This window comes from Pan troglodytes, chromosome 7, assembly GCF_028858775.2.
Source record: "Pan troglodytes isolate AG18354 chromosome 7, NHGRI_mPanTro3-v2.0_pri, whole genome shotgun sequence".
NCBI classification, from domain to species: domain Eukaryota; kingdom Metazoa; phylum Chordata; class Mammalia; order Primates; family Hominidae; genus Pan; species Pan troglodytes.
The window spans coordinates 153824499-153849419 of NC_072405.2; the positions used below are offsets into that span (position 1 = coordinate 153824499).

The 24921-nt window shown below is 60.4% G+C and overlaps 1 protein-coding gene across 3 annotated transcripts in view; it reads right to left on the bottom strand.

The window, feature by feature from the left end:
• The window catches only part of ZC3H3 (zinc finger CCCH-type containing 3), a 115250-nt gene that overhangs the window by 31562 nt on the left and 58767 nt on the right, over positions 1 to 24921 (bottom strand). For all 3 annotated transcript variants that reach the window (XM_063816627.1, XM_063816628.1, XM_519998.9), the window contains one exon: positions 5846 to 6033. In XM_063816627.1, the coding sequence (XP_063672697.1) occupies positions 5846 to 6033 (188 nt within the window). The remainder of the gene's footprint in view (positions 1 to 5845; positions 6034 to 24921) is intronic.

The window sequence follows — 24921 nt, forward strand, 5'->3', positions numbered from 1 at the left end:
CCGTCTTTCTGAAACCGCACACCACGGCCTGGGAGGGCGGCCTGGGAGTGCGGTGGTGGCAGGAAGGAAATGGACCTTGGGGCTGGACATGGCCGAGTGCTGCCAGGCCTGAGAGCCAAGGGGATGAGGCGGGGAGGGGGTGCCATCTGGAGGAGGAGGGTCTGCTCCGGTGACACAGCCCTGCCTGCCTTTTACAGACAGAGGTCACCCAGGATCACGGGGTGGGCAGGGCAGGACCAGCCTGCTGAGGGCGGCTTTCCCGGGTTCCTCAAATACGCGCATGATCCTTCCCAGACCAGATCCAATTTCCTACAGGGCAAATGCTGAAATGGACACTGCAGTTAAGAGGCAGAGGTGACATCACTCAGAAATTCTGGGGACCTGAGGTGGTGACAAAGCCATCCTAGTTTAAAAAGGGATGTCCCAAAGCCGCCCAGCCCCAAATAGCCAGACCTGCCCCACTCTGAGCACCAGAGAGCAGCCTCGTCCTCACTCTCCCAGATGGCCCAGCAGCCGCAGACTCCCACCCGAGGACCCAAGGCTTCCGCTCCCTCGCACCCCCAGGCTGGAGCCCCCCACACTCCTCGCTTTGTGCTTTGCGTCCAGCCCAGTGTTCCCTAGCTGGGGTCAGTGGTGCTGCTGCCCTTCACCCTCAGGGGCCCTGCCTACTGTCCCCACTCAGCCCGTCTCAAGTTTCAAAAGGGCAGCTCCAGAGCTGACTGGCCAGCGAGCCCGGCTGGGGCAGGAGCAGGAGCTAGTCATGGTACCTGGGGCAGGAAAGGAGGCGCTGAAGAACGCAGAAACCTGGGGCGTGTGGGGGGCCAAGGGCAAAGGGAGGGTGATGAGGGTCTTGGTGTGGAGGGACCAACACGGGGGTGCTAAGGGCAGCCCCCGTTCTCAGGCCGGGACCCTTATCCCCGGGTGGGTAGCAGGGCCCAGTCCAGACGGCACAGGCACGCCCTCACACCTGCCAGCCTGTGGGGTGAGGGACGCGGCAATGCGGCGGTCTGTCAGCACTGCTGGTTCCCAGGCTCTCGCCCAGGCTGCCAGTGACACTGCGACGCCATCTGCTCCAGGCAGGGACACGCTGGCATCACGTGCCCGCCTGGCAGGACTGGGTGCAGCAGGAGGGGTTACCTCCCTTTCCACTTTGCGCTCTTTAAAAAAATGCCAGTGTGAGGCTCACGGCGGGAGTTCTGACAAGAACAGGAGGCACTTTTTCAAATGCTTTGCAGTGTTAAAAAATGCACATAAAATAGCTGGCTGGAAAAGAGGCAAGGGCTGCCTGAGAAGTGCTAAAAAGTTCAACTGAATAACCCCCAGCAGCTCCACAGCAGAAGGCGCCGTGCATTCCAGAGAACTTTCACTTCCCCGGGATCTTCCCAGAATAGACTCGGCTCCCACCAGCCCCACCCCCTGCTCGGTGCCCCAGTGCCGGCTCTGGGCACCACTGGATGTCAGGTTCTGCAAGGCAAGCGGGGTGGGGGCCTTGCAGTCAGAGGTTCCTCAGCACCTCCAGCCCCTGCTCCGGCCAGCACCCACTGGACAGCTGCTGCCTGGCCCAAGGGACAACATCCACGATGACCGGGGCACGCAGGCAGCCCCAATTCCCAGGCCAGCCCTCTCCCAAGAAGTTAGGCAGGGCTGCGCCAAGCCCTGGTCTGCTCACAGCGTGCCCACCAGGCCCTCCAGGGCACGTCCGTCTGGCACATGGAAGCTGTGCTCTTGGGAGAAGGCGGCCAGCGGCAGAGGGCGCCCCAGGAGAGGCAGTGTGGGGCGGGGGCAAGCCGACAGGGCCTTCATCACCCCAGGGAGGGTAGGCAGGTGACCAGCAGGGGAGGCGCAGAGGCCGGACGTGCCAGGAACACGCAGCAGCTGGCCCACAGCAGGGAGGGCCACGGCCACAGGTGCCTGGGGGCTTTGGGGACACAGAACAAGCCAAGGCCAGCCCTGTGGCCAGAGACTGGGGCCTCTGCCCCACCACAGGAGCCATCAGGCTCTTGGTGGCCACATATGGGCCATGCTCACTGGGGGCCCACACAGGATTCTGTGGGGAGGGACCCTGGAGCTCAGGCCTTCAGGTGGCAGGCGGGCCCAGGAGGGAGGGCTCAGCTTCAGGGAGTGGGGAAGCTGGGGGTAGAAGCCATACTGTCCTCTGCCGTCTGGGGCCCAGAGCCCAGGGGGTCAGCCAGGACAGCCACCCCCACCCCTTCCAAGAAGGCTGCTGCACTTTCTTGTTGAAGTCAAATTTCTGCTGACACCAGGGGAGGAAATTTATTTCTTTAATTATTATTCCTCTTAAGTGGGCTGGTCAGCGGTATCCCACAGCTGGGAGCCATCTACCTTCCTCATGGCGAGGCGGGGCCGGTGGTGGCCCAGGCAGCTGGAGCTGTGGCCTCGCCTGTCGACCCAAAGGGCGAGTGCGGCCTCACTGGGCTCTGCACAGCCCCAGGACTGCCACAGTCGCCACCAAGGCTGGCCAGCGGGACACCGGAGGCCATAGCCCTACTCGATGGCAGGCGGGGCCTCCCCAGGGGCAGGGGTGGGAGCAAGGAGGCCCCTGGACCCCTGCCTGCCCTGGCTGGCACCAGCCTCTGTGCACCAGACCCTCCTTGCTTGCGTTGCTGAGGCTGAATGAAGGAGTTCTGGGTTGCTGCTGGTGCAGGGGTGAGACGTGCCCCAGAAGGGCTGGGGGAACCAGACTGACTCTCTGATGGCTCTGGGCCAAGGGAAGGGCCAACAGAGGCAGAGGCCAGTCAGCAAGGGTGGCCGGGATAGACTGTTCACAGTGTGGTGACGTCAGGGGCTCTGCGCCCGCCAGGGCTCTGCCATGTGTGTAAATGGCAAGGCGAGATTCTGCGGAGCTCAGCACTTGGCACCGAGGGGGAGACACAGCAGCACCGCAGCCTCCCAGGGAGGAGTGTGGCAGCCCCTCCTTCTCCTCCCCACTGCTGAGCGGGCCAGGGCTATGCACTCCCTCCTCCCCAAAGCTCAGACCCTGGGCCATCCGGGTGGTGGGCACCGTGTCTGAGGGGGCCAAGTGCAAACCTGCTGCCTGCCACAGGCGTCTCTGTGGACACTGAGGGATGGGAGAGCTGGGATGGCAGGTGCACCTCCCCCCACAGGCCCACCCAGCCCAACAAACGTGGGCCACAGGATCCCGGCGAGGGCTGAGACGACCCAAGGGCCCCGGTGCGGGGAGACGGACCCACGCCACAAGCCCCTCCGTGGGTCCCACGGGTGCACGGTGCGGGGAGAATCCCAAGGACACACCGCGACCTGGGTGAAGAGGCGGGGCCAGCCTTGGCCCTGTGCAGGGAGTGGGATGCAGCTGCTGCAGTGGGGGCCACTCCCTGAGTGGGTGGGTCCTCCCTGGGATGGGCTCTGGCTCTGGAAAGGGCAGTACGCATCCCCTCCCTGGCTCCAGCTTCCGCAGAGCAGGGCAGGGCCTGCAGACTGACTGCCAGGAGCAGCCTCAGCTGCCTATCCTGGCCGCCTGGGGCTCTCGCGGATGTCAGGACATCATGGTCTCCATGGCTGCTGTCTTGGCCACTTAATTATCAACCTCAGTCAGTACTATTATCATGACTACCGGGAGCTTTCTGAATGTGGGTGCAGTGGTGCCAGGTAGACCCTGCCTGCCCCCAACCCATCTCCTCCCCCTGCTGGCTGTGCACAGGGTCCTGCGATGCCTCACACCCCCTCCCACTCCTGCCCAGGCCTCTGCATGGTGGCCTCAGGATGCTCTTGCTGCTCCTGTCCCTTCTGAGCCCCTCTCAGTTTTCAGCTCATGAGAAAGGCCTCCCTGACCGCCTGACTGGACACGAGTCTGCGTATTTACACCTGTGGGCCCCAGGAATCTTCACTGGTGTTCAGCCCACACCTCTCCCTGCACTAGGGACGTCAGAGGCAGCATCCATGGGAGATGCAGGGCACCCTCCCACCCAGGCAGGCAGGTGAGGGCTCAGGGTGCCCTTCCCTGGGCAGAGGGATCAGCCTGGCTGCTCTGCCCACTGCCTCTAGGACCAGAGAGGAAAGCCAGTGCCAGGACTGTGCCTGCAGCGTCAGTGCACTCAGGACAGTGCCAGCCAACGTGGGGCTTGGCCTCTGCCAAGGAGGCCCAGGGGAAGGTGGGACCACCCGGCATGAGCAGAGAGGCACCTCATGGCTTTGTCCCTGGGGGTCAAGCACGATGTCCTCAGAGCACCTGCTGCTGGCCCTGGGAGCTCCACTGGTCAGGGTCCCTGTTGGTTCACATGGCTGGTGGCTGCTGGACGGCCACAGGCGCCTGGGACCTGCTGTGCCAGAGACTGGCCAGGGGCTTATACTTCACTCAGGGAAATGACTGCTGGAAAGAAGCCCGAGGCCCCTGCCCTCCACGATACAAACAGCTGTGTGTAGCCCCATAGGCCACCAAGCTCCAGAGTCCGAGGATCAGAGGTAACCAGAGAAGGCCCTGCTGGGTGACAGGAGGGCCTGTCCCCCAACCCACGGCAGCATCCCCCAGGGGCAGAGCCTCACCAAGGCCCCCATGTTCTGAGCCAGCTCCTGCACTGAGCACCCGGGGTGTAGCAGAGATGAGACCACACGCACAAATCACACAGCCCAGTCCCTCAAGGTACGGGTGGGGAAGCGGAGGCACACACAGGGGTGACACAGTGCCCAGGAAGGGACCCAGGGCTTCTCACCAGATCCTCAGTGAGTGGGAGGCACACACAGGGGTGACACAGTGCCCAGGAAGGGACCCAGGGCTTCTCACCAGATCCTCAGCGAGTGGGGACTTATTCCCGCCCAGTTCACCAGGGCCCCCCAGCCCCAGCCACCAGGCTGCAGGCATGGTCATGGGCACTGACCAGCCACAGTGTGGCTCAGAGCCCTGTGGGGCAGGTGCCAGGGCCCCCGTGCTGCTCCCAGCGACTCTGCCCAGGAAACAGCCCAGAAGCCCCTGGAGCCCAGAGATGGATGCTAGGAACACAGCCAGGCAGGGCGGCCAGTGAGGCTGGCTTCCAGGGAGGTACGCTTCCTGCCTCTCCTCTGACCCCCGCAGACCCTGCCCTCGGAGTCCACCTCCTCCAGGGGCTGAATCTGTTCTCTCTCTAGGTCCCAGGCGGGTCGGGGAGCCAGCATGGCCAGCCTCTGCAATCCCAACACCACCTGCAATCTCCCTCTTTTTTTTTGATGGACAAGAAAGGGGGTAAAATTGGACTGAAACCAAAATATTTTTCTAGTTAATTTGTAGGATAAGCGAATCCAAAGCATTTCCTTCTCCTGAGCCTGTTTCCCTGGGCTGGGAGGGCGCGAGGTGGCGGCGCCGGCTGCCTCCAGACACAGTTGTCGAGGCGTCGCCAATGCGATTATGGGCGCCGCGGCCCCAGGTGTGCGCTCGCCCAGGCATGTTTGCCGTACCTGGCATCATCCTTTTTCCAAAAGCGAAACACGGCGCTTGTGAGCAACTCTCCCCCACCCCACAGAAAATCAGGGGCCGCTCAGCCACGCGAGGTGGGCGCCACTCCAGGGCCCTTCCTGGGGGATGGCAGAGGAAGGCCTCCTGGCACCCTCCATTCTCCGGCTGCCCTGTTGGTCTCACTAGGGATGGCTACGAAGGCGCCGGGTGTATGGAAGAGTGAAATTAACTCCCAGGATGGGACATGACCCATTTGGGAAGTGCTTGTTTGGACTGGCTCCCTGGGAGCATGAGGCCCCTGACCTCTTCCCCAAGACAGGGGCGTGAGCCAAGGCCCAGAGCAGCCACAGCATGTTAGAGGTTAGGGGGTCTGGCCTGCAATGCCCACCACACGCTAGCCGGTCGGTGTCATCTCCCAGCGCCCCCGCCCTCACCTCTCACCTGTGCGGAGGAGGGGCCTGCTGCCCGCATCGCTGGGCTGGCCGGAGGTCTTGGAGAGCTTGTTGGCAGATACCTTGTAGAGGACCCCTCCGATGCAGCGGTAGCCTTTGCTCCGCCACCGAGGGGAGCCTGGTTGGGCTTTCCCACCCCCGCTGGCAACTGGACGCAGGCGGTTCAGCACCAGGGACCTGCAGAGACAGGAAATGCCCGTCAAACCTGGCCCCAGGACAGACTACAGCTCTGATGGTCAGTGCCAGGGGCAGAGCCCAGGCCTGGCCTCCCGAGGGGGACAGGGAGCAGCACTTGCGGTGGGTACACACTCCAGCTGGGTGACCACGGGCCATTGGCCCAGCTGCCAAGAGACCTCTGTCCCCCTCTGGCCCCCAACCCCCACCTCAGGGACATTTTGGCCGTCATCAGGGAACACTGACAAGGAGTCCCAGGAGGTGGCGCCCCCGACCCCACCCACGAGGCTGGGAACTCATGCGCCCCTAGAAGCCACGGTGAGAGGGCAGCGTTCTCCTCCAGTGCACACCTCTCCCGTGGACATAACCACCCCTGGGCCCCTGACCACCTGGCTGTGTGCTGCAGGGTAAGGGTCCCTGGGGCTGCAGGGCAGAGGGGCTGCAAGGTGTCTGCGTGTTGGTGAGAAGCACACCTGGCCCTTGGCACCTGGGCTGAGGCTCCCTTGAGTCGGCTTCAAGGCTGGGGCTATTTCTACCAACGCGGCCCCGGCACACACCACCCTGGCCGTCAGGACCACAGACACCATAGGGTCAGCAGGCTACCCTGCCTCTTCTCCTCCTCCACCCTGTCCTGCCTCCCCTTCATCCATAGCTCAGAGAGCCCTGCACTGAGAGGGCATGGGGACAGCCTCACAGACCCCGGGCCACGCTGTTTGAGGGAAATGCTGATGTTGCCTCAAGTCCAAGGGCTGAAGAGGCCGCGACAGCCCCTGGAGTTAGCTGAGCCGACAACCCTGGCTAGAGGAAGAGACCTAGGCCGACAGACCCTGAGCCCTGGCAGCCCCCACTCCTGCCAAATACTCCACAGCCTCCAGGAAGCCAAGGGGCAGAGTAAGACAGGAGGGGCCTGAGCTGTACTCCAGAGGCACCTCCCTGCAGCTGCCAGCCACACCCACAGCCCTGCGGACCCTCGGGCAAGCAGCCCCCAAGGTGGGGGGCTCAGGGCCTGGCAAATTGAGCTTGATTCCACATGAGCTCACGCTCTGCTCAAGCTGCCATGACCCCTGAGGTGGATACCGTGCCCCCAGCAAATCTGGGCAAGACATTTTTGGGCAGCCATGGGTGCGCAGGCAGCAAAGGGACCAGTCAAGTGGGAGGCGAGGACGGGCAGCTCAGGCCTGGCACAGGGCTGTGCCCCTGCTCTACGCTCCCCATCCCACACTGGTCCCCATGGCCCTGCAGCTACACAGCCCTCTCTGCTATGGAGTACCTGAGCCCCCCAACCCATCCACAGCTGCAGGAGACCCTTTTCCAGCTGGTCTGGGCCAGGGTGGGGTGCCCCCTAGACCCAGGCCTGCAGCATGCATGAAGGTGGGGCTCGCTTGTCTGGCTGGATGGGGCAGGTGCAGGGGGACAGCAGCATATCCATCAAAGCCACCCCACGAGGAGCCAACAGACCTGGTGGTACTGGGGATGGAGCAGCCCTGCTGTCGGGTTCCGCCGTCATCCCCACCACTCAGCCCCGCAACCCCTCTGGGCCTTGGTCCCTCTGCCTGCAAGCTGGGGTAATTCTCAGCAGCCGGGGGCCTCCAAGGGCCCATTAGAGAGAGAATGGGAGCAGAGAGAGCCCGGCGCCGGGGATGGGAGCTGCAGTGTAAGTACAAGCACGGCGGCCGGAGCACTTAACCCAGTTTCCTTTAATTAAAATTCAAGTTCACAAACACCAATCTTGGCGGGAAAGAGCCCACCAAGGGGCCTGGCAGTGCTGAGTGGTCTGCTGGCCCCCACCTCCCACCTATCCTGTCTGCGCCCTGCACACTCCAGCTGCTCCCCAACCCCCAGCCGGGCACTGTCTGGGCCAGAGGGGTGGAGGGTAGGCATCCTGCCAGCCAGACTCAGACCTCCAGGCTCTCATCAGACCCTGGGGTCCCAGTGCAGCCCCGGCCTCCAGGTGCCTGCAGGCCCAGCAGGTGCATGGCCTGTACCTTCAGCTTATCCTGGCACCAGGCCTGGAGGGAGGCGCCAGGCAGGACCTCCTGCACCAGCCTCTCAGTTGGAGAACCCCATCAGCCTGGGGGGCTCAGAGGCAGGTTCTGACCTTCCACAGGAGCTACGGCCACTACCTGGGGGACACTCAGCTTGACCCCAAATCCCAGTCAGGCTGAGCCCAGGGCCCTGCACCAGCCCCACAGTACTCACAGGCCTCAGGGGTCTCACCATTGGGAGGGTGAGGGGGCTGGTGGCCAGGGTGCACCCCCCCACCGCAGCACCAGCCACTCACAGAGCCTCTGGCCATCATACAACTGGGGCCAAAGCTAACTGTGGTCCTCGCCCCGGAAAGGCTGCTCAGGGCCAGCCTGGACTTGCTCCCGGGAGCCCCCAGCTCCCTGCCTCCCCACAGGCTCCAGTGAGTAGATGGTAAGTCTGCACTCTCAGGGGAAGCACCCAATCCTGCATGCCTGACCCCGCCCACAGCACAGGCTGGGTTCAACCCTGGCCGCCACAAAGCAGGAAGGACGAGCAGGCAACAGAGCCAACCCAGCTCTCCACCTGGGTCCAGCCAGGACGCCCTGAGGAGATGGTTGGGTGGGAGGCCCAGAACCCAGGTGTGCAAGGACTCACCTGCATGGGGACAGGCCACCACCCACTCACTGTGTGGCTCTCCAAAGGCACCCGGATGGAGGGCAAGGCCCGGGCTGCAGCACTTGCTCCCCTCCCCCAGGGGCAGCCACAGCTAGCCAGGCCCAGGGAAGGGCCCGTGGGGCAGAGGCATCAGGGCCTCTGGGGGTCAGCAGGCATTGGAAGCTTCCAGGACCGCCCCACCCACCAGGGCCGCCCCTCAGCTCTGTTTCAGGACCTCGGTCTGGCTGGGCGCTACAGCAGCCATGCCCCCGCTCCTTCTTATTTTTTTGTTTTTTTGAGACGGAGTTTTGCTCTTGTGACCCAGGCTAGAGTGCAATGGTGCGATCTCGGCTCACTGCAACCTCCGCCTCCCGGGTTCAAGAGGTTCTCCTGCCTCAGCCTCCAGAGTAGCTGGGATTACACGCATGTGCCAACATGCCCGGCTAATTTTTGTATTTTTAGTAGAGATGGTGTTTCACCCCATTGGCCAAGCTGGTCTCGAACTCCTGACCTCAGGTATCTGATGGCCTCGGCCTCCCAAAGTGCTGGGATTACAGGCATGAGCCACTGCGCCCAGCCGCCCCCGCTCATTCTTTGGATGAACATGAACAATTAGCTTGTCCCCTTCTCTTCCCTCCTAAAAAAAACACCTTACTGGAGTGTGAGAACACCCAGAGGACATTAGAGGATCTGGGCGGAATGGAGATGTGGCAGCCCCTGCTGAGCCGTCCCGGGATCTGCACCCGCTCTTCATGCTTGGGAATGTTCCCAGCCCCCCACTGCCCACCACAGCCTGGGAGCCCAGGGCCTCCCGGGAATGGGGCAGGGCGCTTCCTGGTGCTCAGCACACCTAGCCCAAGAGCCTCATTCCAAGAAGCTGCATCCTGGGAAGATGCTGTGGCAGAACCTCGGGCCTGTGCAGGTTGGCAGGGGTGACGGAGAGCTGTCTGGGGTTGCCCTCACCCCTGCCCTCGCCCTGGCTGCCTGGCTGGCTTTGGAACCTACAGCAGGAGGGTGCTGGGAGGGCATGGGGCGAGGGCCTTGTAGCTTTTCACGGCCGTGGGTGTCACAGCACTCCAGTAAATTGTGACCCTAATGGAGAGGATGGCCTTTGGAAACCAACTGCATTGAGAAGGGGGATGAAATTAATGAGATAATAGCAGGGCCAAGGACCCGGAGCGCGCGTCTGCCCTCACGGAAGGCTCTGTAATTCCTTTTCTGCAACGGGAGCTGCAGATCTAAAGGCCTCTCCCATCCGTCCGGCAGGCCCACACCGCCAGGAAATTTCATTAACGCTGGAAAATAGGAAAGGTATTAAGCGTGGATAATGAAGGCCAGGGAGGGAACAGTGCCTTAAGATAGTCTTCTTTCTCGCCTTTGTAATGGGAGGCATGAACTTTCCCTTCAAATCCATTTCTAATCCATTTGAAATACTACAGCAAATTATCTTTCCTTCAGCCCGAAATCGGCCAGCCAATTTACTCCGAATAGAAGTGACAATGCCCCAGGATTTATCACCATAACCTTGACTACACCAGGGCGAGGCTGGGCCTCCCCTCTCCCCCCTGGGGGGGCACAAAGGCCAGGAGGGGGAGATAACATTTTAAATGAAAAGCAGCAGTAATGGGGAGAAAGACACACACACTACAAAAGCAGGTGTATAAAGAAGCTGTCTGTGCAGTACTGCCTTAGGAGTAGCTGGAAACTTCCAGGCCAGAGGCTGTCCGGGCTGGCGAGGGGCACCACAGGTGCCCAGAGGGCTGAGCCCAGGCCCTCCTGTCTCTGAAAGCCCCTGTCCTGCCTCAGCCTGGGCCCCTCGGACCTGCTGAGTGCTGCCAGCCTCGCTAGGCACAGGTAGCAACAGTGGGGGCCGGGCGGACCTCTGGCTCTCGACCCTCAGGGACTCCTGTCACCTGTCCCCAGGACTTCAGTGGCGCTGGGGGCCTGGGCAAGATGGGAGAGAGGCTCACTCTGAGGTCTTCGTTTTCCTGAAAGCCCAGGGGCAAACCTGGTGCATCCCCTGCCGGCATCCACAAGGCATGCCCACGCACAGCCTGCCAGCTGCCAGGCTCCCGGGCCTGCAAGCCCTGGCCTGGGCCACTGCTGCCGAGTGGCCCATGCAAGGACTCTGAGGACCAACCCTGGACACCCACACTCTACCCACTCCCTGAGGGCACTGCCCGTGGCAGGTCAGAGCAGCCCCCTCGCCACGTCATGTGGGCCGTGCAGGCTGAGAGGGGCCTCACCCCAGGCCACGTCATTGATCCTGGGCACAGATGCACACATACACATGGACCAGATCAGTGGCCTCGCAGTCAGGGCAGTGCATGCACAGCAAGCAGGCCCCGTGCACTGCCTGCCCCCAGGGTGACAGCCTCAGCACTTGCGCTCCCAGCAGCAGAAGCCCCAGCTCAGCAGAAACACATCTGACAGACCAATGCGGCTCCTCGGGTGAGTCCAGCCCTCTGAGCACCCAGGCCCTTTCAGGCCCTGCTCCCTGCCATGGGCACTGCCTGCGGTGTCTCCGTGCCATGGGACCCAGCTCTGAGACCAATCAGAGAGTGCTGGGCCTGGCAGTCAGCGTGACTGGCACACTGGCATGGCAGGAAGGCTGGGGAAGGGGCCCGGTCTCTTGACTCAGGCAGAGGTGGTGAGGGGACTGGGGGAGGCCTCCTCCACCCTAGAGACCCGGGAAGCAGCCCAGCACCCAGGATGCCCCGGCGGGACACACACTGGTGGGACCCGAGGGTCCAGGCCACAGCCAGGCAGCTTTTAAGCCCAAAAGTTGTGTCTTCCGATTGCCCAGTCCCACAGCACCTTCAGACATGCTGCCCAGGACACCTTCCCTGAGGCTCTGTGGCTTGTTCAACAGGGTCTTCCAAGGCCTTGGGTCATGTGGCCAGGGGTTCGAGGTCTAGGCCAGATTGCAGGCAGCCCTGGGAAGGCTGGGCCTCTCCGGAGCATCCTCCCAACCCAGCTCCCAGGCCCAGTGGTGCGACCAGCGGCTACACAAAGGCCAACACAGACCACAGTGGGTCCAGAGACCCTCATCTGGAAGAGAGCCGCTGATGGGAACCAGGGGCTCCTTCCCCATAGCAGCCCCTCAGCATCCTTCCCTCCCCCCCACCCCCGAAGCTCCCATGCCAGCCTCGGTGACATGGCACCCCATGTGAGCCTGAGTCCCTCCCCACCCTCCCAAAGTTCCCATGCCAGCCTCAGTGACATCCCACCCCACGTGAGCCCCTGAGAACTCCGTAAGGTTGTGTCTGTGCTTGAGGAGAACACCTGGGAACAGAGAGGTCACTGTGTGACCAGGGGCGGGAGAGGCGAGGCCAGCAGAGGGGAGAGCCGCTCCCAGACCCTCCAGACCCGCCAGGGGCTCCACAGCAGGGAGGGCTGGGATTTGAAGATTTCTTCCTGCCAAGCGCCGCCACACGGTGGAGCCAGCGAGGGGACATCAGACCCTGGGAGGGAAACTGAAGGCAGACAGGGACGATGGGGACCTTCCAGGACCCTCGTGTTGTCGCCCTGCACCTCCGGCTGCTGGCAATCCAGCTCCAGTCTTGTCTGTTAAACACACTCCAGCACCAGCTGGCCCTCCTGCTCCCAAAGCCAGGCCCCGCAGCCAGTGTCGGTCAGCAGTTCTCTCCATGAGGGGCCTCATCAGCCTCCACTCGGACCCCCTGCCCAGGGCCCTCAGCCTCACCACTGGCAGAAGCCCTGCCCCGAGGCAATGCCCAGGCCCTGAACACGCCACGCAGAGCCCCAGGCTGGCACTAAGCCAGCTGGGTCTCCGCCCTGGTTCACAGCTGAAAGGGGGGCTGCACCCACCCCACCCTGCCAGTTGGTTTGAAAGCTGCACATTTGATCAAGTCCCTGCCAAGACCCTGCAGTGGGTCCCCTTGTTCTCAAGATGACCAGGTCAGAAGGCCCTGCGGGGCCAGGCACTCAGGTCCTGCTGGCCACAGCCCCCATGCAGCCTCTCTCCAGCCTAGAACTCCAGTTCCCCTGGGAAGTTCTGATTTCTGGAAAGCACCGTGCTCCCTCCTGGCGCCAGGTCTTTGCACGTGCTGTCCCTCTGTCCAGATCCCAGGGCAGGCCTGAGGCCAAGTGCAGATGTCACAGCACTGGGGAGGCTGGCCCTACTTACCACTGGGGAAAATGAGCACAGGGGCCGTATCTGCAGAGACCACTGCTGCACCCCTGGCCCTGCAGATGTGCCGGGCACGCAGGGGGCTCTGTAAATGTGTGTTGCGAGAACACACCCAAGTGTGTGCCACCCTGGGGCTCCCAGGACCTTAAGAGGTCCTAAGGGAGGAGTGTGGGGTGGGGAAGGGTCAGGAGGCCCTGGTCAGTTACAGACACTCAGGAAGGAGACCTGTGGCAGGGAGGTGGCTGCCAGGGCTTGGTCAGCAGATACAAGGAGTGGACTCAGGCAGCAAGGGCCAGGCGCTGGGAATGCGGGCTGGGGCAAGATGGGCTCTCTGAGAACAAAGGGAGCAGCGGGGCTCAAGGAGGGAGGCATGGTCAGAACACATGCCCTGAGAGCTCCGAGAAGGGCGAGCCTGTCCCTGTCTCCCCAGGACGATGGCCAGGCTGCTACGGAGGTGACACAGGGACGTGCAATATGCAGACGTGGAAAGACCCTTGGGGGCATAAGTATGGTGACAGCAGGAGAGGCCAAGGGCTGAGCGAGGTCTTGGCCCGGCCCTAGCAGCCAGAAGAGGCAGGACCACAGGAGCAGGTACCGGGCCTCGGGGACACGACCTCAGGGCCTCCTAGGCCAGGGTTGTGCCTGTGTGTGGGCCGGGGACCCAGCAGCTCCTGGCCAGGCCGCCCAGGCCAGTGGCAACGTGCAGTAGACAGGCAGTCCAGCTGAGACACAGAGAAAACAACCGGAGAAGCATTTTTCAGGAAATGGAGCACAATTTTTCGAAGCTTGGAGCCCGAGCGGGGAGTGCGAAGTCAGCAGAAGAGGAGCGGCCGGGGGGAGGTGGCGCCGCAGCGAATCCCCAAGTAGGTCAGGCAGAGCCGCGCCGTGACAGGCACTAAACTGCTTAAGTGGGGCTTTCCACTGGAAACGCTGACACCCCCATCACAGTGCTGGCTCGGGAGGGCGAGCATGCATGTGTGTCCATGCGTGTGCGCGTGTGGGGCTGGCTGGAAGCCTCCCTCCCGGTTTCTCCCGGTGCTGAGCCACTGCGGCCCCCGAATGGGTTGGCCAGGCTACATGGGGCCCTTGCCTGGAGAGGCCCAGCCCGTGAGGCTGGGGCAATGCAGGGGAGGTGGTTCTACTGGACAGACACTCACAGAATGTCCTGAGTTCCAGAGGAGGAAGACAGAGTCCCTCGCGGGAGGGGCCCAAGCTGGGCCGGCAGGGAGGGGCGCTCAGGCCAGACAGAGCAGAGGCGTGCAGTGGGGGTGCTAGGCGGGCTCCTGGACCCTGCCCCCACGATCTCAGGGGCAGGGCTAAATGCTCAAGGGCCTGTGGCTGCCAGGGCTGAAATCTGACTACGTGGTGGCCACGCAGGCCTCACGATGGCTATGGCCACCTCATCTCACAGAAAGGACCCTCTTCTAACTTACTCCTCACAAGTCTGGCCCCCTATCCTCCAAATCCCTATACCCAGACCGTGGGGCCCTCACCAGCTCCAAGGGGCCTCCAGGTACCTGGGGCAGTAGCTGCTGTTCAGCAGGGGCTCCGGCGCCATGGCCAGATGGGCTCTCTAGTCCCGCTGTCACCCCCACAGCATCTACCTCCCAGTACGGGGGCCTGCAGAGACCGGCCAGCCGCTCGGCTTTCCAGGATACACCTTCAGCAGGCAGGCAGGGTTACAGGCCTGGGTGGGAGCTGAGAGCCCTGCACCAGAGGCCAGGGGCGCCGTGAGGGGAAAGAGCCATGCAGCCTTAGGGACAGCAGCCTTGTTTGGGGGCCCCATGAGGACAGGGACAGCCTTGAGTGCGACTGGTCCAGCTGAGGCTGAGCAGGGCTGGCTCCCCGGGCCCCTGGGCTGACTCGTCGGGTGGAGGCTCTGTTGTGACATCTGAGGACTTCCTCACTGGACACTGGTCCTTCCGAGGGCCATCCCTGCCCCGTCTCACCCCAGTAATGAATAAGAAGGATTCGGAGGCACCTCTGCAGCCTGGCTGGGCGGCAGGGGGCAATACTAATGACACTGCCTCCGTTACAAACGTCGTGCTCCATTATGAGGGGCTGGGACTATTTTATGTATTTTATGTGCTCACATCTATTCAATTGGTATTTCGATCAATGGATGCATTACAAGCTTTCCCTTTAAGAGCCTAATAAACAACAAGATGGAAAGTAAAATTCTCCATAAAATGACACTTTTAAAAATCCATTTCAGCTGAAGCTATCGGTGTTTTGTATGTCAGCTGCAAAAAACAAGTATTAGTGGGACTTCATGGCCCCGGAGCGCCGAGTTCAGCTCGTCCGGCAGAGGTGCCAGGCGGCCAGGTGCAGCTGTCCTTGGCGGGCCCGCGACCCTCTGCACCTGTGCCACCCTTTGGGCTGGGTCATCGGCCCAGGACCCACTCTGTCTGTGCCGGCTACTGAGGGGCAGGCTGGCCAGGAATCCTGCCTAGGCCCTCAAGGACCCCTCAGGTCACTGCTGTCTAAAGAGACTCACAGCAGACATCCCCCAACTCCCAGGCCCTGGGACAGCCCCTCCGAAGACCACACAGCAAATCCGGCTCAGCTCCCTGGAAAGGGATGGTGACCTCAGCAAACTTCATGCAGCCCTTGCAAGGACAGTGGTATCTGCAAAAACCACGGGAAACCCACAATAAAAACCCACTCACTTCAGAGGGGTAACCAGAACTGATTATGAAGCAAAGATGTGTGAAAACCAAAGCCCTGCAAGACAGCGGCAAACACCAGTTGGAACATACAAAGAAGAGAAGCCAGAAACACTCTCAAAGAACTGAGGAAAAATTCTACAGCAGGGGCGCCGGGCCAACATGTGGAAGTTATGGAGCATGGGTCCCCCTGGTGCTGAGAACAGGAGGGAGGCAGGCGGGGCCAGGGATCTGAGGTGTTTGTTGTGTGTATGGCTGAAATCCTAAGAAGAAGAAAATGCAAATCTATGATTTGGAGGCTGGTTCCTTGGTGAGGCCGAGAACCTGCTCCAGAGTTTCTAAGGTGATCTGGAAGAGTGAGCATTCAGGAATAACGAAGGGCACAGACAAGAGGGTCAACAGTGAGGATGGAGAGTCTGGGAACAGCCCATACATCTGCTCACCCGAGTGACACGGGCGCCCCTGCACCTGAGTGGGTCAGGATCTCATTTCAATACATGTGTCTCCATGGGGACTCTGGCCCCTACCTCAGACCACAGGTAAAAATTAATTCAAGAAGCCTCAGGCTTAAAATATAAAAGCTAAAATAGCCAAGCTTCTAGAAGAAAACATGAATGTGGGATAGACAAATATTTCTTAAACAGGACACAAAGAGCACTACTCATAAAAGGCTGAAAAACCAGATGCCGTGGAAGAGCAGGTCCCTCGCTGTAAGCAGATGTGTGGGGCGGAAGACATCCACAACAAAAACAAACTCCCACAAATCAGCCAAAAGGCAAATCACACAAAAACAGGCCAACACCCAAAGAGGCCCTTTACAGTAAAGAAGGGCACCACCAGGAGACCTGAGTGAAGAAAAAGATGCCCAGCAATGCCAGCCAGCGGGATGGGCGTGAGGCCCCACACCCCCCAGCATGGCGAGAACAGGAGACACGGGCCTGCGAATCCTGGCCAAGGCCACGGGCCAGCCACAATGCTCACATGCTGCTGCTGGCAGGCTGGGACAGCTACCTGGGACAGCTTCCAAAGCTCAGTGTCCATCACCCTCTGAGGCAGCAACTCCACAGAAACGAGGGCTACCAGCACCCAGAGACACACCCAAGACAGCAGCTTCATAACTGGCAAGGATGGGAGAGACTCCAGATACCCACCCATCAACTGCAAGATGGCGCATCCGTATCACAGATCACCACACGGCAGGGAAAAAGAATGAGTTCCCGCCAGGCACGGCACTGTAGCGGAGTGAGAAGCGTGGGCGCCTACGGCTGCCTGGCTGCTGCCATGGAATGCTCTGCAGTGGGTGGCTACGACAACAGAAGCACACTTTCTCACAAGGCTGGGGCGCCGCACCGAGGCTCTGGCAAGGCTGGTTTCTGGTGAGGTCTCCCTTCCTGGCTTGTACTGTCCTCCCGTGGCTTTTCCTCTGGGCATGTGCCCCTGGTGGCACTTTTTATTCTTGTAAGGACATTAGTCCTAGTGGATCAGGGCCAAACACGTATAATCCCATTTAACCTCAATTACCTGTTTGAAGACCCCATCCCCAAACGTAGTCACATTGGGGGTTAGGGTTTCCATCTATGAACTTGGTGGGGGACACAATTCAGTCCATGAAAAGTGATGAACAAAAGAAGTCAGACACAGAACGGCACCCGCTACATGACCCCACCACCAAGAAGCTCACACAGAAAACAGCACCTGCTCCACAACCCCACCACCACGAAGCTCACACACAAAACAGCACCTGCTACAGGACCCCATCACCATGAAGCTCACACACAGAACAGCACCTGCTCCATGACCCCATCACCACGAAGCTCACACACAGAACAGCACCCGCTACACGGCCCCATCACCACGAAGCTCACACACAGAACAGCACCCGCTACACGACCCCATCACCACGAAGCTCAGACACAGAACAGCACCCGCTACACGGCCCCATCACCACGAAGTCACACACAGAACAGCACCCACTACACGACCCCATCACTACGAAGCTCACAGAACAGCACCCGCTACACGACCCCATCACCACGAAGTCACACACAGAACAGCACCCGCTACACGGCCCCATCACCACGAAGCTCACAGAACAGCACCCGCTACACGACCCCACCACCACGAAGCTCAGACACAGAATAGCACCTGCTCCACGACCCCATCACCACGAAGCTCACAGAACAGCACCCGCTATGCGGCCCCATCACCACGAAGTTCAGGAACAGGCAAAGCCAATCGAGGTAGGCAGAGAGCAGAAAAGCAGGTGCTCATGGGGTAGACATGAGTGGGAAGGGCCAGAGGGAAGCTTCCAGAACTCATGCCATCTTAGGTAGGAAAGGCTGTTCTAAGCACATCAATACATGAAATCTCAAGAGACTGGCAGATTTAAGTGCACAGAAAAGTAAAAACTTCTGCAAACATCCTCACGAAATTCAAAGCGAGGAAAATGACAAAAAGGCGACTCCCCCTGAACACTTGGAGTTCCATGAATCCATAAGAAACAAGCCAGCTGGAGACAAGCGAATAGGGAACACAAACCATGTTGAACTTGACCAAGAATTAAAGTTAAGCCTGGATGGCACCCTCCTCAGATCTGCTGTCCATGTTTCTGCCCGTGGCTGCTGACGCTGACGAGGCCCGGAAGGGCCAGCAGTCCATGCCCCCTCTATCCCCCAAGCCAGTGGCAGCGCTGACCCCCAGGACTGTTCATCCAGCTGAAGGCGCTTCTCTGGGAAGGGCCTAAGACCAGCAATGAGAGGAGCGAGGTGGGGCCTGGGTGGGGATCAGCTTGTGTCTACCCGGCCAAATGTCATTGCCTGCAGGGAGCCTTCCAGGCTGCAGACACCAGAGAAAGGTTGGAGCTGTGTCTGGTACCTGTGCCCTAACTGAATCCTCTCCTTGCTCTGCCACTCCCCATGACTGCTAGTACCCACTGGGCAGGGGACGCCCCAGGTGGGAAGGGCTCAGCCAGGGCCTGGTTCCAAGAAGCTGGGTAGGGTGGGGTGGGGGAGTCCTGGAGGACGCGCAGCCAATGGAAAGGAGGGAGCTGGGGCCCCTCAGCCAACCTTTGGGGGGATGCGCCCTCCCACCGCGGCTGGGCCACGGAGCCCCGCCCACCACCGCCTGGCCCCGCCCACCGCCCTGGCTAGGGGAGAGGGGCCAGGGGAGGAGCCGGCTGGAAGCAGCCTCCGCAGGCAAGGGGGCGCCTTGCCCCTGTCCCGCCCCAGGACCGCCCCAGGCAAGCCAGAGCACTGAGGGTACTGAGCTGGGCCATAATTTATGCCCGCCCGCCTATGCTTTATGGCTTTCTTAATTCAGCTCCTGCTACTATTAATGTAGTTAATGCTGAGATTATATCTATTTTCTGGCGTCAGGCGGTGATTTATTCAAGCCATTTTTCCGGTGGAGGCTCCCACGCTGTTAAATCAAGCGCCTTGCCAATTAAGTGCTGACTTGGGAAGTGGACGCAATCTTAGCAGACATCCAACCGCAAATTAAACCGCGCCTGACTCTGGGGAGTGGACGGGGCAGCGGGACCCTTGCTGACTTGCAGGAAAGTCAGGAAAGTGGTGGGTGCATCCTACCCACTGTGGTCCCTGGGCCGGTCCCTGGGCCTGTCCCTGAGCCATTGGTCTCTGGAACTGCAGCCCACACCCACACTCCAGGCCACAGGGTTCCAGGGAAACACCCTTAGACACCCGTGCTTCCTAAACCACGCCCAGCAAGCACCTGACACACAGGGCCCTGGCAGGTGCTGGGGATGGGGCAGGGGCGGCGGAGGGGAAGGGGGCCATGAGGAAGGTGGGAGCCTCCCCAGCAGGTGGGTGGAGCTGCACAGTGCTCAGCAGCTGGGAGGCCCCCCGGGGCCTGGACCCTGCAGAAGTCTCACCCACGGTCCCATCTCTGAGGGCCCACATAGCAATACAATAGAAAGGAGGTAGGGAGGCCAGGGTTGGGGGCAGCCAGGCTAATGACTCCCACCCCCAACAGGCCCAGCTCTCCTGAACACTCCTGTCCCCTGTGGGGGCCTCAGTCCTCTGTCAGGCACTGTCCACATGCCAACTGCAGTGACCACCCAGGCCCAGCCCAGAGACCACCCGGGCCCAGCCCAGAGAACCTGCTGTCACCCTCCTCCCTAGTGGGGCCCTGGGACAAGGTAGGCAGATGTGCCACCCTTGTCCATCTGCCAGATACTCAGCCCAGCCTTGAGAGGTTAATCATGTTTTGGAGTGAGATCTGGCTGGAGGATTGATATATTCGAGGAGTTAAATAAGATACTGATGGCCGGGTGCAGTGGCTCACGCCTGTAATCGCAGCACTTTGGGAGGCCAAGGCAGGCGGATCACTTGAGGTCAGGAGTTTGAAACCAGCCTGGCCAACATGGTGAAACCCTGTCTCTACTAAAAATACAAAAATTAGCCATGAGTGGTGGTAGGTGCCTGTAATCCCAGCTACTCCGGAGGCTGAGGTAGGAGAATTGCTTGAGCCCAGGAGGCAGAGCCTGCAGTGAGCTGAGATTGCACTCCAGCCTGGGCGACAAAGCAAGACTCCGTCTCAAAATAAATAAATAAATATTGACTATGTAAATAATACTTTACGACCACCTCTAAAACCAAGGTAAAGTGGTATTTAAAACGGCGTTTAACTGTGTAAGGCACCCAGGTAGCGCCGGGTGACAAGGACATTTTATTTCTTCCTGTCAGGGGTGGTTTTTCAGTTTCCAGGAATGTCCATGCTTGCCCCTCCCTCCAGGGAGCCCAGGCACCAACTGGCAGACACACACATATCCACGGCTGGGCAGACAGGGCAGGAGGGCCCAGGCACAGGGGGCTCCGCCCTCCCCGGCCTGAGAGGAATTCCACGGATCCCACAGGAACCCCTGGGGGGCCCTTGAGCTCCCTCCCCGAAGGTCCTTGTGCAAACTGAAGGAAGGCTCCCTCCAGATTTGTCACCAGACACTCCCTGCAGCCTGTCCCTGCGATGCCACTGCCGGCCCACACGGAACCACGCTGTGGCCTGCGGTTCCGCCAAGGTGGCAGCAGCATCTCACCAGGGAGCTCCTGCATCCTGTCCCAAGGGCTTGCCCACAACATGGACAGGGACAGCCATTCACAGCCGGGCCTGGGCGAGGCTCACACCCGTATGACCCCACAGGAGCCAGCCCGAAAGGGCAAAGCAGCATCTTGAGCCCCACGGCTGGAGACGCAGTGTGCCACACCCGGCTCGGGGCACATGCCCCATCACCAGCTCCTCAGGCCAGCCCAGCCTGGAGCCATGCATTGGTCACAGTGGTACAGAGAGGACCCCCCTGTCCTGGACTCACGGGTCCCTCTGCCACCGTTGCCCAGCAGGCCATGCTCTCACAGCAGGGATGGGGTGGACTGAGCAGAGCTGCCCTCCGGGGCAGGGGAGGCAGAGGCCGTGCAGGGCTGTGGGGCTGGGTGCAGGGTGGGCCCTAGAGAAGGAGCAGAACAGGGCATGACTCCCTCAGTCCTGCAGGCACAGGACACCCTCGGCCCTGGGCCTGGCTTGGACCACTCACAGCACCTACTCCTTTTGGCCTCCCTCTTTGCTAGGAAGCCCTCAGCCACCGTGTTTCTGGCAGCCCACCCCACAGGCACGTTGCCTCCACCTGGTGCACCAGGCGCAGCACCTAAGCGTGGCGCGTATCCCTGGGGAGGAGGGCAGAGAAGGAGTGAAAGCAGAAAGAGGGCACACTACAGAGAGCTGGACACATGCGTGCAGACAGGGAATGGAGAGGAGAAACAAGAAGGAAAAGACAGACATTGCATGGGACCAAAGGGTGGAGGCCTAAGAGGCACAGAGATGCAGGGATCAGCAGGCCCAGGTCGGGCGGCAAAGCCTCGGGGGGAGGAGTGTGCTGGCCTTGGAGGCCTCCAGGCGCCCCCTCCTCACTGGCCACCCACTGAAAACACCACAGTCAGGGGATACACACCACAGACTGGCCCAGTGGGGGGGATCCGGTGGCAGCCACCTCCCTCCTCCCACCAGGGCCTCAGCATCAGGCCACTCCCAGGGCCCTGGCCCGCCTTATATCCCCCACCATCTGGACCCTCAGTCCAGGACACACTGGCCCTGACCCTCTGCAGCACTGACCACAGGACCATCCTGAACTCCCTGCCAAGAGCTGCCCACCTGTAGCGTCAGGAACGGAGCCAGCAAACAGACCTGGACCCAGAGCCACTGCCGGCTGGATGCTCAGCTCCCAAGGGACTGATGCCAGAGGGGCCTGGGGAGGGCCTCACCTCGCACCCACACCTGTGTGGGCACCTGACCACATGCACGTCCTGCTGATCAGAACAGCAAAGGAAGAAGGCACCCTGGCCCAGGGGCTCCCTCCTCAGGGTCCTGTGTTCTGGCCCAGGGGCTCCCTCCTCAGGGTCCTGTGTCCTGGCCCAGATCTGCCCTGCCTGCCAGCAAGGGCTGGGGTCTAAGATCTCCAGGAAAAAGTCCCTCTCCCTTTGTCCGGAAAAAGTCCCAGAGGATCAGAGGTGTCCCTCAGGGACACCCCAGCCTCGGTGTGGATGCGGACTAGCTCAGGCCCTGGCAAGACTGGCTCTCCTCCCTCTTCCCTACCCCAAACCACCAAGGCAGAGGCTGCAGGAGGGGTCTGGCCCTCGGCCACACCTGGAGAAGGTGGAAGGTATGCAGGCTCGGGGGGATGCCAGCTCAGCCCTGCTGCCATGGGCACTGCCAAGGACTCCACTCACAAAGCCGAAAGGCCTGCCTGCCTCAAACAAACAGAGAAATAAATAAATAACCACAGCACACTTTGAAACAACTTCCAAATTAAGAGTTGCATCCATGCTGTCAAGCCCCTGCTAGCAGCTTCTGTGGCACCTTCCGTGCAAAACCGTATCTCAGCCCATTTATTAGAATGATGAAGGCAAAAGGGATCTAAAAATTGCACTCCTTCCTTAATGAGCAGCCGAAGGGATCGGTAAGCATAATTTCAGAGGCCAGTAATATTTTATATAATCGCCGAGTGGTTTAAATTGAAAACCCCCAACTGAATCAATATTTACTGCATTGAAACGAAATGAATAGTAATAAGTCACTAAGCTCCCTGTCCTGTTTCATAAAATAAAAAATTATAAAAATGAGCACAGGCACAGGGAGGCCATCACATTAACTTTTACAGCACTTGGGGAGCCGTAACCGCCTGTTCCCATAAAATAAAACTCTAAAAAACCTGCCGGAGTCCTGCCTCAGCAGCACGTGGGGAAGCTTGGGGAGTGGGAGGGGAAGGGGAGCGCTGAGGGCCATCCCCACAGGCCTCCCCAGGGCCAGGATGGGCCCCAAGACCCCACAGGCTGACCACGCCTGGTGCCCACCCACACCCCACACAGAGGCCCAGAGCGCCCTGGACCCAGCTTCAACAGAGACTTCCTGCCACCCTCAGGCCAAACTTCCTGCTTTGATTTCTTTACCAGTTTTCTCAAATGACAGAGTATCTCAGAGAGCGTGAATGAGAAGCTCAGGCTACGGGACGGGTGGCAGCCCGCCAGCCCTCCCTCTGAGCAGGCCCCAGGCTCTGGGTGGGAAAAGCACAAATGCCTGCCAGCGTGGAGAATGGGGCTCCGGCAGATGACCCCCGAGGGGTGAGCACAGGGCCCCACCCCACAGTGCAGGAGCCTGTGGCCACCCCTGCGAACAGGCCCACACAAGGCCCGGGAAGGTCAGGGCTTCAGAGCACAGCGGCGCCAGCAGAACCCAGAGCGAGGGCCAGCCGGGAAGGAAGGGCCAGCCGGGACAGGAGGGAAGCGGCAGGTCGGGGGAGGGGGGTGCTGTGGGCACACACACGAGGGGATGGGAGCACAGGAACACAGCCCCCAGAGGGCCAGGAGCCCCCACACTCACCCTGAGACCCTGGGCAGGAACAAAGGCCTCATTCCACCAGGTAAGGCTGGCTCAGCAAGGTGGGGAGGGGGGCCTCCTGCAGTCAAGAACGAGGAGCCAGAATACCGGCCACCAACGGGCAAACGGCCTGAGCAGACCTTTCACACGGGAAGACCACCAGTGGCCTGAGGAGGTACTCAACATCACTGGACACCAGGGAAACGCAAATGAAAGCCACAGTGAGAGGCCACACACGTGAGAGTGCAGATTAGAAAGCCGGTAACAGCACGTCTGAGGGAACAGAATGGGGCGGCACGCTGGAAAGCAGTTTGGTGATGTCACATCAAGTCAGCAGATGTCTTACCTCCCAGCGATCCCACGCGCGACAGTCGTGGAAACAGGTGCACAGAAAGAGCTGCACAAGGACTCAGCAGGCTCTACTCACAGTCACCCCAAACTGCAAGTGACTCAAGTAAAATTAATAAAGTGCGGAACAAGAAAGGAAGGCTCCCTGGCAAGGATGGGAAATGCACTGTGAAGCCAGCAATGACACGAGCCTGAATCAGATGCCAAGTGAGTGAGCCAAGCTGGAAGCAATGCGAGAACATCTGACTCCATTGACAGAAGCTCCAGAGCAGGCAGCTAATCCACAGTGAGACTTAGAGCCACAGGATGCTCCAGAACAGGCAGCTAATCCACAGTGACAGACTCAGAGCCACAGGATGCTCCAGAACAGGCAGCTAATCCACAGTGACAGACTCAGAGCCACAGGATGCTCCAGAACAGGCAGCTAATCCACAGTGACAGACTCAGAGCCACAGGATGCTCCAGAGCAGGCAGCTAATCCACAGTGACAGACTCAGAGCCACAGGATGCTCCAGAGCAGGCAGCTAATCCACAGTGACAGACTCAGAGCCACAAGATGCTCCAGAGCAGGCAGCTAATCCACAGTGAGACTCAGAGCCACAGGATGCTCCAGAGCAGGCAGCTAATCCACAGTGACAGACTCAGAGCCACAGGATGCTCCAGAGCAGGCAGCTAATCCACAGTGACAGACTCAGAGCCACAAGATGCTCCAGAGCAGGCAGCTAATCCACAGTGAGACTCAGAGCCACAGGATGCTCCAGAACAGGCAGCTAATCCGCAGTGAGAGACTCAGAGCCAGGGCTGCCTCTGGGGATGGAGGCCTCTACCGGGAAGAGGACAGAGAAGGGCAATGGCAACGTTATCTCGACGAGGTATGCGTTGCACAGGTGCATGCGTTTTGGGGTTTCTGTTGTTGTTTTTGAGACAGAGTCTCACTTTTTCGCCCAGGCTGGAGTGCAGTGTCAGTCAGGGCTCACTGTAACCTCAACCTCCTGGGCTCAAGTGATCCTCCTGACTCAGCCTCCTGGGTAGCTTGGGTACAGGTGCATGCCCCCATGCCTGCCTAATTTTTCTTTTCTTTCTTTCTTTTTTTTTTAACTGTAGAGACAGACGTCTCACTATGTTGCCCGAGCTGGTCCTGAACTCGCAGGCTCAGCTGTCCTCCTGTCTCAGCCTCCCAACGTGCTGTGATTACAGGCGCAAGCCACCGCGCCTGGTGATTCA